The sequence below is a fragment of the Mustela lutreola genome, chromosome 7 (genome assembly GCF_030435805.1).
Source record: "Mustela lutreola isolate mMusLut2 chromosome 7, mMusLut2.pri, whole genome shotgun sequence".
Taxonomy (NCBI): domain Eukaryota; kingdom Metazoa; phylum Chordata; class Mammalia; order Carnivora; family Mustelidae; genus Mustela; species Mustela lutreola.
Window position 1 is genome coordinate 63581574 of NC_081296.1, and position 18814 is coordinate 63600387.

General features: G+C 40.1%; 1 protein-coding gene across 9 annotated transcripts in view; it reads right to left on the reverse strand.

Annotated features, from left to right (window-relative positions):
* Nucleotides 1-18814, reverse strand: part of MEIS2 (Meis homeobox 2) — a 208580-nt gene that overhangs the window by 47084 nt on the left and 142682 nt on the right. For all 9 annotated transcript variants that reach the window (XM_059181115.1, XM_059181113.1, XM_059181116.1 and 6 more), the window contains one exon: nucleotides 12732-12808. In XM_059181115.1, the coding sequence (XP_059037098.1) occupies nucleotides 12732-12808 (77 nt within the window). The remainder of the gene's footprint in view (nucleotides 1-12731; nucleotides 12809-18814) is intronic.

The window sequence follows — 18814 nt, forward strand, 5'->3', positions numbered from 1 at the left end:
GTTATTCTGACCTCTTCCCCTTCAGGGCTCATCTCTATTTTGTGCTATCTATTGTGAAAACAAGATCATCTTCCCAGAGACACCAGCAGGCCCCACTCAAATCTGCTGTCATTGTGGAAAGAATCCCCAAACCCTTGTTCCCCAAGGCACAGAGCCCAGAGTTGTTGTAGCTCCTTTTGCCGTTCGTACCCTGTGCTGAATTAGTCACCAAATCCTGCCACATTTTTTAACAATAGAGATAAAATCGGTTCCTTTTCCATTTTAATAGCTAAATCTCTGATTCAGGTTCTGTTTGAGGCACCTATAGTCTACTCTGACTGGTCTCTCCCTCTCTTCTAATCAATTCAAAATACAATGGTTAAAATCGTTTTCATCTCGCTTGCTTTGACTAGATTTTTTTTTTTTTTTCAGTTCACAGGCGTAGAATCATAAAATAATGGAATTTTAAAGATAGAAAAGACCTTAAAAATCACCCAGTCCCCATTCTTTTATGGATGAGGGAATAGATACTAAGAAAGGCTAAATTGCCGAAGATCATACAATTTGTCTGAGATGGAATTAGACCCAAGCTGTCGACGTCCCAGTCAATTCGCTTTAAACCTACCGCACATTGCATCATCCTTTGTGCGAGCTCTGAAGCTTCCTCTGTACCGGCCGCCCTAGAACCCCACGGACCAGGCTTTCTCTCTCTCTCACAGCACCTCACACACTTACAAATTCCTTTTTCTCTAGTCAGGGAGAGCTGGCTTCCTCCCAACCTCCTCCTTTACTCAATTTCCCCACTTTCATGGTCTCTTGTACTATTTCTATCCAACTACTGAAGACTTCCTTCCTCTGATTCAAAACGAACTTCCAGTGTAATCTCCAAGAAATGGCACACTAGGGGTAGCCCTCTCACCTCCACACCCAGCTATCGTGCCTATTTACTTCCTCGGCCTTTTCTCTCGCTTCTTCCAATTTAAGTCAACAAGAAATTAGGAGCACCTACTAAGAGCTAATAAGCAAAGTAAATAACCCCCTTGTCACTTAAAAGGCAGAAAAAAACCCCAAGCCAATCCAGAGATTATTTCAAACCCTCCACTAGTTCGGAAACCTAGCCAAAGATTAGAACTCTCCATCATAAAAATACAACCAAATTTCGTTCTGCCATGATGCCTCTCTTTGAATCCAGTTTGGTCCATTCTCGAGTGTTGCTGTTAGGCTCCCAAAGGAGGTCTATCAATGGAGTCCTTACTGTTATTGTTATTGTCGTCAATGATTGCTGGTGTTACTGGGAAAATCCTATCATCTTCATAAACTGCCGATTTTCTCAAGAAATTTTACCTGTTGTCCTCAGAACAAATATAATTCATTATAACAACATACTACAAAGGGCTTCCCACAATTGCTTCACAGAATTGTGTCATTAGAAGTGTTACTTAAAATTAGTACTGCCTGAGGCTGGAAATAATTTTAGTGTATAAAGATTTTCTGCGGTAATGGAATTGGACTTATTCGTTGTATCTAAAATTCTGAATTCGCTTCACCACCGACTTGATGGTAAATTGGCAGTCACTATTTATTTTGGGTGTGGGACAGGCAAGCCTTCCTTCTGAGACCAAATTATTGGCAATTCTTTAATTAATCTAGTAGAAGATGAAATGAGACTGCGGGATATTAGTTCCTGCTGATACTCTAAAAACATGACACTCTCACATCATAACTAATGCTCAACTCCCTAGGGACCTAGCATTCTGAAAATGTTACCCTGAATGAGAGAGACAGGGTCCTAGCTACTATGATGGAACCAAAGTATGGCTCTGACTTATCGGCTGAGCTTTGGAACCAGGACTTTTTTCAGTCTGTGGGTTATGGCCCCTTTTCCAGAAAAATCTATCTGAGCCTAATGTAACCTAGCAAATCTTTCAAATGAAATAGTCTTGCGGGGGCAAGTTGTCATTTTCTGACAAATTATTTAGGGCTCAGCTCAGGTTTCATTCTTTCTTCTTTCCCCACTTAAACCCCCTGCTCATTCTCCATAAGCGTCATTTTCTAATTAAGGAAAATGAAATTTGTAATGTGTAGAAGAGAGACATGACCTCCCTTGTGAGCCAGCCTCACTCCTCCCCGCACACCATTAAAAAATAGAATTCAGGGGTGGTTGTTTTTTTAATTGGTATTACTTTGTCTTTAGTACAAAACACATGGCAATAATTTAGTGAACTTCAGTGTTTCTCTTGTGGCAAATTGATAGCATAATTTTATTATGAGTGGAACAATGACTTCTGGGAGCAGGAGAGATTCTCCCAGAACTACACATAACTCGGTTGACTAAATGTAATACTTGGAGAAAGTAATGAAAACGGAGCTGAGGCTCAGCAAGGCCTAGAAGATTTCAGCTGTTGCTCCTGTCAAAAGGCTACTCAATAAATCATACCTCAAGCTTATTTAATGTCAGAAGCCAGTATGCTGACAAAGTGCATTGGGGTGCTCACCTTAGAAGGGCATGCCGAGTCACATGATCCCTGGTCCCTGGACCTGATGAGGTCACAAAATCCTTCTATGGATTTTAATAAGTAACCTATTATGTTCCCTTTGGTGCTAATTATTTTACACTGTTTCCTGTTTACTGACATTGCTTTAGTAAATTTCACTATGAAAAAATTACAAGGGAGGGTTATCTGTCGGACTTCTATTATTCCATTCCACTGGGAATTTCTACTTTTCTCTTTAACATTTTTCTTCCACACCAGCCCATTCCACCAAACACAGCCGTAGACACACGGAATCCATGGGAACACTGCAGGATAACAGGAAGCCTGCATATGTAGCAAAGCAAAGAGCCACACTCAGTCACACAGACCCAAGACTCTCAAGATTTAGTAACTCCCAGCTAAAAAGATATTTGGAATTTACCCTATCGAGCTGAGCTTCAGGTAACACAGGAAATAAGCCAGCTGCGACCACATTCTATTGTGCTACTTTCTACACACCTGTATAAAGAGGAAATTTGCTCACGGGCATTCAAAAATATCCATGCATCCTTTCAACTGCACTGGCAAATAAAACAATAAGATTCAGATCCACAGTTGGAGAAAAAAAAAAAAAAGGACCACTTGGCCCGATAAAAATCCTTGTGTATTTCTTCTCATACATTAGGCTGAGTATTCTTATGCACCAGACTACTGGAATCATAATCCTCTCTTTGGAAGAGGGTACATTCTCAATTTTAGAAAACAGTGCATGTAGAGACAAAGAAAGCTGGCCATGTGTTTCATTATTTTTAAGTGAAATGATATCCAAAGTCCAGGTTTAAAATAGATGACACTTTAACCTTGAAATTACCTAAATGTCAATACCAGACAGGTGAAAGTATGTAGATATCTGTGACCATCTCTATGAAGAAGATATATCAATCAACGATGAAAAAGGAATTCTCTGGCACTCATTCTCAGGATATACCCTTAGTCAAGAACGGCCAGGTTCTTCCTGAAGAACTGAGTTGAAACCTCAAAACCAAGAGCATTAAAGAGATTATTCACCCGTGGGCTTCGAGGTAGACTTGAATCTGGGTCTTTGGGATTAATCCACTATCCCACCACTCCTTTAGTAATTACTGCTAAAGTTTTTGCTTATCTAAAGGCATTAAGGAAGTTTGGAACTCAAGAGGTCGACATTAAACAGCCTGAAACCACAGCTTGCAGGGACTTATCTAAAAGATAAGCTGTATCTAGAGACAGATGGGAAATCTCTTCTCTCTCAATGTTTACCTTGCAAGGGAAAAAAGAGAAAGAACCTCGCTTGTGTTTCAACCCCAGCACAGAATTAACAATTCGGGACAAGGGCAGGGAGTTAGCTGCAAATGTAACGCTGTCAGCAAGGATCACTCTGCCTCATGCACAAAATGCAAACAAACAAAAACAGAAACAGGGTTTTCTATTATGACTGCAATAAAACAATGAAGCAGGAAAAATGATGAGAAAATTTAAAAAACCCCAGAAGTCTATCTATATTTTCCTCTCCAGGTTTATAATAATTTTGCAGACCAAAAAAAACAAAACAAAACAAAACAAAACAAAAAACCCCCAAAAAAGATGTTCCTTGTTTCTAGAGAATAGAGGAAATAGTTGTGTCATGAATTGGACAGAATTTCTGGGGTAAGCACTGGGAGGTTCCTCCTAGTTGAGGCTCAGTCTCTAATACTTGAAAAACCCAACACACAATGAAAACAACAGCAGCAACAACAAAACAAGTCCTTAAGATCAAGAGGTTAATAGGACCTACATTTACTCATTAACAGAGCAGATTCTCAATTAAGTAATTTTTGGAAGACTGCTCTCCAATGAATGAATGCGTGAATGAATGAGTGAAGTGAATGAGAATCTTGTCTAAAGACTATTCATAAAGTACTTATTTCTCTGAGAGCAAATCTTTGGAATACATTTTAAATACACTCTATACCAGGGGAAATGTAGGAAAAGAGGAAAAAAGATTTACCGGAAAAAGCAGCGATGGGGTAAACAGAACCGAGAATTCAGAACCAAGCAGTAGCCACCCAGCCTCTTATTTTTAAGAGTAAAAAATGTGGAGAAAGTAAACAACACAGCATTTGTATATTCCCATCCATCTTTTCACCCTACCTCGAATAGCTTCTAATAGAAGGGCCCTGTTCACGTCTTACAAGCACCTTTCGATGTTCTGCATTCTGAAAATAAGTTGAAGTGCAACCTGAGAAGTCCTTTTCGTTGAGTTTTGTTTAAAATACAGCATTGTCGATTTGCAGCTGGGATTAGGAATACTTGCTGAATCTGTTGCTCTAAGAGAATTTTGTAATATTTTTCAATAGTTCCTCTTCATTTTTTCGTCTGTTTTAAAATAAGTAAATAGCAAGCCAATATCATCCAACTTTAAAATCATGCAACCCACTGAAATATCGACTTTTATTTCTGTGTTACTTTGAGAAACCATGTAGATGATGCCAATTGAGATGGATAAAGGACTTATTGGAGCAAACCTTGTCTCTCTTCCAAATACTGGTATAATGAAGTACAGAAGTAGGTAGAGCCTTGTGCCTCACACAGGACTGGTCTGTGGAGTTCATTGTCCTTATCAATGAAAGAGAGGGGCTAATTCTCAGAAATCTTCAAATATCAAAAATAGTTTACACTTTTGGCCAATTTCTTTCCATATTTAGAGACTTTTGAAAAATGGTAACTTTCAGCATGAGAAATTTTCTCTTCAAAAAAGTTCTCATTTAAATATTTTCTTTAAGGGGCAATGTTTGGAACTGTTTCAGAAACTTGTTGCATTCCTTTTTTGTTGTTTTGTGTTTTCTCTGTAGCACTGTTCTTTCCTCTCAACGAGGAACTCCCCCACCCCCTTATTGGCATTCCAACCCAGCAAAGAAATATGTATCCTGAGATAATGCTGCCAGCTTGCTATGAAAACCATATTTCATTCTTTCTTTGCAGAGCTAAAGGGAAAAGCACAAAGGAGCTGGTATAATTGAATGTAAAGGATTGCAGCAAACCTCCCCTTTGAGTCCCCTCGCTGGCATCCCCTTCCTTTATTTCCCCTCTATTCCCTTTTGTTTACCACTTTTAAAAGGCTCTTGCTGAGTCTGAGCGGCTTGCCCAAATTTGGACTGAATGTCAGTTTCTGGAAATGGTACTGCCATCCCTCCAGGACAGAAGGTGTCTAGAAATGCTGGTCTGACATGGCAGGAGTCTGGAGGCCCGGCTGCCAAGGTCCAATAAATCTCTTCCGTGCTTCCGATCAGTGTGGGAATTTCACGAATCTGCTGCAGGAAGTGAAATGGGAAAAATAGGGCAGTTGTGCCTCTTGCACAAAACTGCTGTGTCCTGTGTCGATGCCCTGGTCGTCCCCTCGTTACATGGGCTGGAGACAGAGCAGAATAAAAACCCTGTCAGGGTTTCAGGCCCACTGAGGGCTGTCCTTCTGGTTAAACATTAATCATGTGTGTGTTTTCCTCTTCACCGTTTAAATCTCTCCTACTCCTTTTGGTTTTCCTCTTAGGAAGAATTGCAGATCCTGTGACGGTGTAAACCGTGAGTGGAACCTGTGCAGAGAGGGGGAGGTTGGGAGCCTACTGCCGAGACAAACTTAGTTCTTTAACCCCCTGCATGACTGTTGGTAAGAAAACGCTCTGGTTTTAGCCAAAGACCTCATGGGGCTGGTTGGCACCGCACCCCCTTGGCATCTCTGCCTCCTTCTGCGGTCACTGATTTTTTTTCTCCCTGGCAGAGGAGGCCATCAGAAAGAGGCGCCTTTCACCTCAAGTTTACCAAAGTGGAGCTCAGAAGCGGGCTTTTTTTTTTTTTTTTTTTTTTGGTATTCGCTTCCTCAGTATCGGCAGTTCCAGCACATGAAATGCTGACAATGAGTCTAGCACCTGGCAAATCTGACTTGAGATTCAGATGGATTTTTATTCAGAAACATAGATGTTACTGGGAAATAATCGCCGAAGACGGCGGCTCTGTGTTTAACAAATGGCCGGCGGTGCAAACTGCTGAGCTAGAGAATGTTTCGTCCGGCAGGCCGGTTCCCTTCAGGTTTATCTCAACTCCACCTCCCCGGTTTATCACATCCTCCTTCAACCCTTTTTCTCTTGAGATAAAAGTGTCGAGCTGTCTCTGTACCTCATGCGGATTCCTGCACTCCTGGCCAATTATTCCATATGTTTACTACAAAACTATTTTACTCCATTCCCTGCTTAGGCGTGATGTCCTAATATCACAACGTATTTCCTGGTGTCCGCTCCCTTTGCTGTGGAATGACAACACAGACACCCTCTGAAGGTGACTTTTCTTTGCTGTAAAGAAGTGCACCTATTTTAGTACTTACTCAGCCTCCCGCTCATTAGGCTTCAAACCAGGCCCGGGGCTTCCCTGACTGCAGGCTTGAAATTGACCGCCTGGTCTTGAAACCCACCTCGAACATTAATATTGCCCTTCATGAGTACCTGGCAAAGAAAAACATCTGGGCACCCAAATCTATCTAGACTGAGGGATTCTGGAGGAGAAGGATTGTTTTCCTCAGGCTACCATTCCGTTCCTGTCCATATTTTGATCAGGGCTGGGAAGTTCTCCTAACAGTAGTTATCTTTTCTTTTCAGAGCACTTTTAACCTACATCATGTCTTCATACACAAATTCTTTGTCTCCATATCATTCCATTCCACGCAGAAGAAAACCAGGTCACCTGGGTCATTAGCGAGCCTCCCACAGGGGAAAGAGAAGAAAGTTAGAAAGAGAAACTGATTCCCAAGAGAACTCTCTCAGCATAGCTCCTGAATCCTAACTGAAGAGGTTCCTATGTGTGCTGGAAACAGTCAGGGGTGTGGCCACATTGAAATAGGTACAACAAAATGGGCATTTTCCCAGAGGTTCTACAAAGTGGGGGTCCAATTACTAAAAGCTGCTAGACCAGGAAAGAGTATTGTAAGACCCTTCACGGAAAGGTGGGGCCAACAGGGTACAGATACTTAATATCTTCCATTTGAGAGGCTGTACCTGGACATTTAATCTATTACACAGGGGAACTCTCTGAACTACCTTCAACTGGAAAGTTCTTTGAAATTTAAGTTTTGTGCATTTTTATTTGGGGCCCTGGGGACAGCCTTCTATCAAGAAAATAAGTCCTTTATGCCCCATATACCTATACTCTGTCAGTAAGTCGCCCTGTGGATTTTGCTTGCTGGTAGAGAGAGATGATATAAATACTGAAGAAGTGACATGAGCTTTCAAAAGTACAATACTTCTTTCTTTTAAAATTAACCTGGAGAGGTTCCTGGGTGGCTCAGTCAGTTAAGCGTCTAACTCTTAATTGTGGCTCATGAATGTCAAGGTTGTGAGATCCAGACCCGAGCCGGGAATCCACGCTCAGCAGGGAGTTTGTCTGCCTGAGATTCTCTCTCTCTCCCTCTGCCCCGTGTCAAGTGCACACATGTGTGTTCTCTCTCTCTCTCTCAAAATAAATAACATCTTCAGAATAAAATGAAACAAGCCTGGAAATAGGAACTTTAAAATTAATGTTATAATTCAGATACAGCATTGAGGAAAGTTGCATGAGAACACGGAAATGTCATGACTTTTGTCATAGTATTTTTAGCTTAATGGATTTTGTCCACGTTAGGACTGTCGTATTTCAGTGATTATTATTGTCAAAGATGTATGACTGCACCCCAACACATTATTCAAGAACTTCCTCATTAAAGAAAAAAAGAAAAGAACTTCCTCATTAAAAAGTAATTTAAAAAAATCTTTTGTCAATGATGTTGTAAGCATGCCTCCTGAGGAAATATCAGAGAGTTAATACCCAAAACCTTCCTTCAAGACGTCTAACCTTCATAGCTATTTGAAGCTACTTACCTCCTAGGGTTCCCTAATCTTACCTCCCTGGCATCAAAGAACTACAAAATAAAAAAAATTAAAAAAATTAAAAAGAAGAAGAAAGAAAGAAAAGAGAAAAAAAAAACCTGATCATTTAAGAAACTACAAAAGTTTATCTTTGTTTTAATACAGAAGCAATGCACATACATGAGGTGGACATTAGCTGAACCCACCGTGGCGATCGTTTCACAGTGTATATAATAAGTAGAACCAATGTGTTGTATGCCTTAAAACTTATACAGTGATGCAAGTCAACTATTTCTCTGTATAATTGAGGGAAAAAAGGAAAAAAGGAAATGTTTTAAAAGGGCTTAGCACAGGTCGGTATATAGTGAACAGTAAATAAGTGATAACAAAATAAATTAGATGTAATATGCTTGTGAGCTCCATGAGGGCAAGAATTATGTCTCCTCCATCTATAAAATCACCAACTTCTAACCCATAACAATAAGTAGATGTTACTCATAGAATGTGGGGGAAAAAAAAAGAAGCTATGCACAGAAAGTTTTTGCCTCCCAAATTTTCTTTCCCCTTGAAAGAAATCTCCATTCTAGTTTGTAAGCTACTGAATGACTTCATTATTGAAATAGTTGTATGGAACCCTATTTCTCATTTTTACGACTTATTTTGAACTATTTTAATAATAGATGGCCGTCCACGGTGTCTGCCAGCACTGTGCCGAGCACTCGGCATGCAGCCGAGTGAATTCTCACAACTATGTAAGTAATCTATAGACCACTGCCCCCATTTTACAGATCAGGAAACTAAAGCGTCAAGGGGTTAAGTGATCTGCTGCAGTCAGACATCTGACAGATGATGGAACCATGATTTTAACCCCGTAGAGTCTGGCTCCGGAGCGTGAGCGCTTACCAACCATGCCACATTACCATTCAAGCTTGAATCAATATCCAGTCTAACGACATCAGATTTGCTTCCCCATTGTGAGGAGGTTATTCAGTTGAGGATATGCATTTCTTTGTGGTTTTTCTCTCCTAATGCGTGTACATGGGTTGTTCTAACCAGCAGAGAAAACCAGTCTTGCCACTTGTGATTAGCTTTAGCGGTGAAGCATAGACGATGAAGAGCTAGCTGGTTATCATGGTTTTGGGTTTTGTTTTGTTTTTTTTTTAAAGGTCTTAATTAGAGGACTGGTTTTGTAGGTGCTTCTGAGGGCGAACTGTAAGAAAAAATGACTCGGTGTCATAAACTCCACTCTTCTCCAGCAATCACATCTGATTTGGTTGTATCCTCGCTGTTTGCATCCTCCCTAGTGTAAATACACTGCAAAAGCCTATTAGGATTATTTCTATCATTGGCTGCTAAGATAAAACAATCTCTAATTCCCTTAACTACCTCCTAAACTTCCTTTTTGCCTATTTGTTCTAAAACTGCTGACTGATCTTAACAGGTCTGTTTTCACTGCTTCTTGCTCTTTTCAGGAGCGTGGAGCCCTGCGCTATTCCTTATTACTCTAGACGTAGATGTCTATGTTACAGTGCAGCTTAACAACCCTGACCTTGCTTGGCCTTTGTATTTCAAGAGGTTCATGAGAAGCAGAACTAGAACAGCAAGTCAGCCATGATTTTATGATTTGTGCGCTTTCTAGACTATTCTAACTCTTTGGGTACAAGCCTTACGGCACACGAAGCCTAAAGTCCTGGCCTTAATCAGAGGAGTGGGTATTATTTCCAAGGAGAGCTGACTGAACAAGGTTTGGGAACTGCTGTCTGATCCCTGTGCTTTTTTACTGAGAGCTCTCAGGGCTTAGAGAAATAGCTTATAGCCCACTGTTACCACGTCTCTTAGGCATCACTTAACACTTAAGGACAGTGATTATGAAGCCCTTTGAAATTAGGCTGGATAGATTTCTCTGTTTCCAGGCTGACTTCATCAAGGCATTGGACAGTTTCAAGATGGACTAATGCTGGCTGGTGTTCTCTTTAAAATGTCTTTGTGAAATCCCCAGAAATTCGATCCCTATATGAAATTCCTGGTAGTCTTTTCGAGCTATTTGCTGTGCTACCCTCATGAGTCACACCTTATTATCGAAGTTATGGTAGCCGTTAACTAAGAATTGGACCTCAGGGCAGGATTATAGGGTTTTTCAGAAGGAAGTGTGAAAATTAGGAAGATGGAATTATTTTGTAGAGACTTAGGTGTCAACGTTTATGCCATATTACAGAAAGTCTACTGAGCGCTAGAATGTCACATCCTAACCCTGGGCGTTCTGCAGCAAATACGGCTCAAATAATAGAGAAATGAGATGCCTAAACCATCCCGCCGACAGGACTCGTCGGATGTGCCTTCCGGACTCGATGGAATTCAGAAAACAAGGGCACTCTTTCCAGGTGCCCACCAGGTGTCTGATTGTGAGAAACGCTCCTCTTTAGATACAGGAGCTTCTTCCCTCTCGAAGTATAATGACTACATCAAAAAGTACAGGTAAGGGATGATACGGAACAGTACGTTCAAAAAAGAGCAAGATCAAATGTCAATGCCGAATCTCCGTGCAGAAGGACTTCATTTCTCTCAAACGGTCCCATCACCACCTTCCTCAACTTGCCCCCCGCCACCCCGCCCCAGGTGCAAAAATGATTCCAGAGCGTTATTAACTGCACGAAGGACCACAGGCTAGAGAGCAGCTCCGTTTGGCCATCAGTGCATTGTCCAATAATGTGCAGGGCGAGTAAGTTTCCCGTAGTTAACGGAGAGTGTATTTATTTTTCCTATTTTGGACCAGCGGTAGCTTGTGCGGGGAGCATAATATGGAATATAGATGTGGATATATATTCTATGTGTTCACGCTATGAGGCTCGTATCAACATATAATCACATACACTTCCCCGTCAGAAGCTCAGAGGCTTTATCCCAAGTTTTTGGTCTAAAGGGTATCTTTACATGTACATAGTTCCAATCTTTAGAAGAAAATTAAAGTGAATTCAAGTCTGTATTGTCTATCCTTCCTTTCTGCCTTTCTTTTCAGGTTAGCAGTTTATTTCTGCATTAATCACCCTGACAGAAGCAAGGCAACTCAATTTTCTGCTTCTGTAGGTAGGCACATCACTTTCTGTACAGCACAGGCATGAAAAGGGCTGCAGCTAAGCTTTGGTTACTGGTGTAATTGAAATGCTATCCACACTATAGGGTGCATTAAAGTCAGATAACGGCAGTTCCTGTGGCCAATTTAAGTAGCTTGACTTCCCTGGGAAAAAAAAAAATTGCCTGACAGATAAGGCAGACAAACTGGCTAATTCTCCAAGCATGTCTCTCATTGTGATCCTAGAAAAATGAGAAAAAAATGAATCACAGAACCACAAAATCAATTGACCCTCGGGTAGCTCATCAGGCAGCGAGCCTGATAAACCTAAAAGCTTTGTTAATGTCTGCCTGCCTGTATCCCACAGATAGAGCACTTTGTAAATGAACCTGCTTTGATAAATATATTAAGGAAAGCTGTGAATAAAGGCAGAGACTTCTCATTTGTAAATACAACCTCTGCTACATGGAATTAGAATGATAAAATGGAGTTCCATGTAATTAAGTTTGTATAAGGCCTGAAATCCGTGCAAATACTTTCCCTGAATTTTGAAAGGGAACTGTCAGTTCAATTAATCTGAACATCACCCCAAGAATGTACTGAACAAAATTAAGCTGCTGATAAAACCTGGGCCAGTATTTTGATAAGTAATTCCTATATCATTTCTTGGCCACTGTGATCATTTTATTTAATCCTCTGCCCCCCCTTTTCCTCAGTTACCCTCTAAGCCACATACAAAGGGTGATGGTCCACGCACCACACAGGAGTAATCTGTCAAATCGCAAAGCTCCAAAATGGGAAAATGTTTTCCCACCCGCCCCCCACAACCCTGTGTTAAAAAAAAAATAGGGTAAATAAATTTCTATTAGGAAATGCTAAAAAGCCTGCATCTTCATCACCCCTGAAAGCCTAGACAAAAGAACCCTTCCCAGACCCAATCATTCTGTAAGAGGACCGCACAAAAAATAGAAAACAAAACAAAACAAAAACCACAGTAACTGTTTTCAATAGGAATGATCTGAACAGAATCTGTGGTTCAGCTGGAGAATTCTGAAGCATCAGAGATGGGAAAAGTGGGGTGGACAGGAAGAGAGAGAGAGAGAGAGAGAGAGAGAGAGGAGAATACATCTTAAAACCACCATTTATTTACCTTTTCGTCCCCTACACACTACTTTCACACCTCAGGGTAGAAACACAGACGTTATCCTCCTCAATTTCATTTGTTTCAGAAGCAAAAGAGAAAACAATTATTTAGAAATCTCATTTCAGCCAGGGGAGAAAGACATTGGTTTTTGGGTCACTCACCAGTTGTTTACTTGGAGAATTGTAAGTCCTGTGTCTTGCGCTAACTGTTTCTTCTGCTCTTCGGAAGGGTACGGATGCTAATGAAAAAACAAATGTTTTGAAAGATGCATCAGAAGTTAAGAAAGAGTCACTTGCTTCTAAGAATGAAACCACCGTTTGTGATTTCTTTAGTCTATGGCTTGATTTTCCTAATCGAGGCTTTTTGCTTTGTTTGGTTTTAATCACGTGAAGAAAAATATAGGCCGGGACAAGAATCCCAAAAACCTGCGTTAGCAGCCCCCTCGTTCCTGCCACCCTTTGGAGGGCCGGCTGTAAAAAGCAAAGTGTTTCAGTTATTCAATTTCTTCAGCCAGTCTGGGATAGAAAAAGCACTTTCATGATGGGATCAGATTTTTGGTTATCGGCAATCACTTCAGTTACACTAAGAGAACTAGTTTCGGGGCCATTTTACTCTATTGCCTCGAAAACCTACGTGAAGCCCTTATCCTCTGTCATCTTTGTGAGACGGCCAATATAATCATTATTTCCTAGTTAATCTGAGGTTATTGACAGTAGAAGTTTGGAAAGTGAGATAGGAGGTCATCGCTACTATTTTAGAAGCCATGGCAACCGATCCAATCGTAACAGACTTTACTGACTGTATTTCTGTTGACTCCTTCAAAGGCCAGTGGGAGATGCACTCATTCTTAATTGTTACTACTCTGCATTAACACAGTGGGTCACACACGATGACCACATATCAAAAGGAGTCAATGACGTGCAAGGCTTCACAGAGAAATTTTACATTTGACCTTACGGTGTGCCGATCAGCGAATGAAGCCATGGGTTTTGAGGCTTTTTCATTTGTCTTTACTTCCCATCAGGGCTCACCAACATTGGTACTGAGCCACCCTCCCACCATCGACCACTTCCCTCTATCATTCTGAATTCGAGGACTGTCATTTCAGAACCACACACTCCCTTCTGGAGACACTGTAGTTGCACGCACATGATTATAAAACACGTCTCTAGGGAGGTCCCTGCTCTCAATTCACTGGTTTTCTTAAACAGAAAAGTAAACTTTTATCCAGCATGTCAAAGTCATTCATAAACTAGGAAGCCTTTAATATTATTTCCCATCAACATTATTAAAGGGTGACATTAGGAAAAACAGAGTATTCCATTCAGAGCGTTCTAATCATCCCAGTATTGGAGAGAATGCGCATTCTTCAATCACCTAAAATTTTATTCTTCAGGTATTTCATCTTCTATAATAGTGTGCATTATCCAAAATGTGCACAATTACTTATTAGCAAACCCAAATGCCATTAGGTTAAACAAAATCCCCTGTACAGCAAAAGGGGTTAACCAGATTTGTATTAGTATAGAAGCCAGGCTTTTAATATTCTGCAAATGTTAACAAAGAAAGATGATAATGTTGAGTTAATATGGGTTAAGCATAAAATGAAAATAAATTTTTCTGATTGCGAGGTGTTGACACTTTTTTGGCTAGGGCCTGCAGCCTGTTCCTGAAAGCTGTGTAATTACAGAAGGCTTTTCCCCTCCTTCCCCCTCCTGCTTCGAGCCTACCCACATTAGTAATGACCCCTTCACTGCTTCAAAAACCACTAATGGTCTTCAGCACGGGCAAGAAAAATGAACAGGATAAATTGGAATCCACAGTCAGTAATTTGCATCCTATGAGGCTGCTTTGGCCACTCACACTCATTCCTGGCCATCAATCCTTGCCTGTCAGGTGCGGCCCTCTGCCGCCACGACAAATACTCCTCCTAACACTCTGGTTCGTCCAAACAATGTACTGGTCCTCTATTCTCCTTTTGGTAATGGAGATAATGAATGACTGCCCAAACAAGAAGGATTGCCCATCACAGACACCCGGGTGGCTTCAAGCTGGAAAAGGCCAGGGTACAAATTTTAATGGACTGAAAACAGTGGTTGGGGGGAAAGGACCAAGAGCAATCCCCAGATCCTTCTCATCCTAGGATTTTCCTGCCAAATGCAAGGGAGGAGCACCTTTTGACTCTTCGTCCCTCTAAGATTTTTGAAGGCTTCGGTTTATTAGGTTATTGTTCCTATATGGCAATGATGGACGATTGAACAGAAATGTGCAAATAACAAAAAGGAAAATGAGGACTCATTGCACGAACGCATCGACACGCACTGGCAATGTCATCCAGTATGTTGTTCCTTTACGCGGTATTTTCCGTTTGGTGTGTTCAGTCTTGCTCACTGTTGGATGAGTGTGCTCAAGGCAGGTCTAACAAAACATGGGTGTTGTGGGGAGGGGTGTGTGAAAAAGAGGGACAGAGGCAGACACACACATGCACATGCACATGCAGAAGGTTTGGATGAAATAAAGGTTTAGGATGTTAAGGAAGTGGAAGCGTAGAAATCTGATGTGAGTGGAGAGCCAATTCCTTCAAGTAGGACTGTAAATTCTGATCACATAACAAGAATTCTTTCCAGTGTTTTATTAGAAATTTAGTCAAATGACCACAAAAGTACATAAACAGTACATTTTATCTTGGGAATCCCTGAGCCATACTTTCGTTTCATGATGAGAGCAGTTGCAAATTCCATCCACAATCATTAAAAAAATTGGGACCTTACCAAAATTCACCTTGCACAGATGGCTTTTTTTTTTAATTAATAGGGAAGACCATAATAACTTTAACTTATTTAAATAACGTTCTGTGGTTTTTGAACATTCGTGATTCTATGCCCCTTTTATACATGGAGTGGACTGTTTATCGGAAAGTGTTCTGGCAGTCAGCCACTATATTTCTAAAATTAAAAAGGGGATGGAAAACAATCAGCTTTCAGAGGAACTGGAACCATGGCAATGTGTTTTGGATTAATTTACAAATATATGTATATATTTAAGGCCTAAACTGTAGAACCAGAGAATTTCTACTACATGGTCTATCATATGCATTCTTCTACTTTATTAGAACAGACATCATATTGAAATAATAAACATGGGAGGCCTTCACTTCTTCTTTGATGTATATTACTAAATGTCTGCTGGCTCAAGTTTAAAATAAACTTTGGTATGTTTGCACTTGAAAACTGGAAGTAGACCACAAGCAATAATTTGTTGTCAGTTTCCATATTCTTGGACTAAAGCTATAGTTTAGTCTGTTCACTGTTGGGGGCCAACCCACTCTGGTCCAGTGGCCCAGAGGTGGCTCAATTTACTTTTAAGAACGCACACCGTAACATAATAGCGACGATGATGATTCCCTTCATCAAGAAAGAACCAGCATAGGTCAAAGTTTTTCACATCCCAAAATAGTTCTGAAGCCACCGTTGAAACAGAAGTGAGTCACAAGGATCTGCTTACTTTGAATATCAACTGACAACTCTTCAAAAAGTTAATGAGACATGTGTGGCTCATGACCCAGTGTAGACAGAAAATATTTTTAATTGCTTTTTTTCCCCCTAAAGACTCATTTGAAAGTAAGGTATTATTTTTATTCAAGATACTAACCTTACTTAGACCTTCTGCCCCTCTCTCCTTTTGAGGTTAACCTAGTTTATCAAGTACATGGATCTACAGTATCCTTAGAATACATCGGTGAAACAGGTTTTGGAAGAAACCACTTAATAATAATCTTCTTTTGTGATTAATCCCTTTCCAATAATGTCCAAACTGGAAATGATTTATCGTGAATTTTATTCTATGTTCAAAGGATTTGTACTGATGTCTAAGAATACTTCAAGTTATATTTCTAATCATCTCATGAATTAGAAATATAGGATAAATGAAAATGGTAGTATTTGGAAGGGTGAAAAATTGGAAATAACCTATCAAGTGAATCATAGTTAAATAAAATGTAAGGTTCTCATGAAAAGGTTTTCTCATATATTGAGTGAAAAAAAGTAAATTTGTAGAATATGTATTATGAATTTTTGTAAAAGAGATGAATAGATTAAATATGAATCTATTTGTCCCTGTAACTGCAAGAAAACATCTGGCGAAACACACAACAATAATGGTTTATGTTAAGTAGGGTATGGGGTTGAGACTTTAACTTTTTGTTTACAAATACCTATACTGTCTCTGTCTGTACTGCTTCAAACAAGGGTTTTAAACTCTTCATTTTTAAATTATAATTTATCATAATTGTAATGAATTCATGTACTTCATATTTTTAAATCCATAGTAATTTAACATTTTTATAAAGTTATATTCTTTCATGCTATGATAACTTTCTGACTGGATAATTATTTTTAAAGATTTTATTTATTTATTTGACAGCCAGAGATCTCAAGTAGGCAGAGAGGCAGAGAGAGAGAAAAAGTGAGAAGCAGGCTCCCTGCTGAGCCGAGAGCCCAATGCAGGGCTCGATCCCAGGACCCTGGGACCACAACCCGAGCTGAAAGCAGAGGCTTAACACACTGAGCCACCCAGGAACCCCTGACTAGATAATTTTTAAAAGCAGCACATCTCTAGGACCAGCCCTGTCTTTTACGTTTTCCTCCCTACCCAATGAGTCTAACTCACTTGCTGGCCTATGAAACTTACTAGACGAGCTCTTTGGAACAATGTCCAGTTTCTCAAATGACTTCTGTGATGATATAATGTAACCATTGAGACAAACCGTGGAGTAATTTATTGAGCAGGGTCTTAGTTTGAGCAAACTCTCGGAAACTGATCACCATGGCGACAGCTTCCCTTTCCTCAGTTCCCTCCAAAACACTATTTGCTCTTTAGAGTTCACCAAGGTGACTTAGATTTTGATGATGCCACTCATATATGGAACCCTCTAAGCAATTTTCCTGAGGTGAACAATAAAACTGCCTTGGGTAGGGCGCCTGGGTGGTTCAGTTGGTTAAGCATTGCCTTCAACTCAAGTCATGATCCCAGAGTTCTGGGATGGTTCAGCAGGGAGTCTGCTTCTCTCTCTGCCTCTGCCCTTTACCCCTTCTTGTGCGTGCTCTCTCTCTCAAAATAAATAAACAAAATCCTAATAAAAATAAAAATTAAATTAAAATCATTTAGCATTGGGTAAATATCCCTTACTACTCTAGAACTATGCTTACTGAACTGGGGTACATGCAGAGGTGTCGAAGACTTAACCACTGAATAAATAAATGCATTTTCTGGAGTGTCAAATTTATTCATTGGCCATTAATTTAACATCTTTTTCATATGTAAACAAAAATTCCGATGCTATGACTAGAATGTATGCAACAAATAACATTTTCACATATAACAAAAAATAAGATATTTAAAACCCATCACATCCTCACAGTTGAAGGTAATCTCTCCACTAAATTTGTATTGCAATTTATTTGGTACTCATAACTTTAGCCTCTCATTGTTATATATTATTTATATATTTTGTTTTCATTAAGTATAACTTCCTGAGGGCAAAGCCTTGGGTTTTTTCAACTTTTGTAATTCTCCCCAACTTCATCTGAGTATCTCTAAATATTTGTAGGAAAAATGGAAAACAAACAAACAAACAAACAAAAAACAGACATAAGTTCTCAGTCAAGCTGTGCTGTCACCTTGAACAAGAAAGACTGTGCTTAGAGGGTGCCTGGGTGGCTCAGTGGGTTAAAGCCTCTGCCTTCAGCTCAGGTCATGATCTCGGGGTCCTGGGATTGAGCCCCACATTGGGCTCTCTGCTCAGCAGGGAGCCTACTTCCTCCTCTCTCTCTGCCTGCCTCTCTGCCTACTTGTGATCTCTGTCTGTCAAGTGAGTAAGTGAAATCTTTAAAAAAAAAAAAAAAAAGACTGTGCCTAGAATCCAGTCTCTGGAAAGTAAAATGAAGAGATTAAGAAAGCTCTGTATGGGTTGAGAAATGTCTATAGAGATTATAATAAAATTTGTGATGGTTAATTATGAATCTTAGTGATTCTCTCTCTCTCTCAGATTGTCTTGAGCTTCTGATCACTACGTCAGGATACAGTACAAACTCTTCACTCTTCCAGTGCCAAACTCATTTCCTGTTTCTACCCTAAGCACTTCTATAGGAAACATGATGTATCTTTCGCTCTGTGTTACTGTTAAAAGTATCTGCATTTCTGTGTGTCCCCTTATCTCTGTCCTGAGTTCTTGAGGTCAGAACCA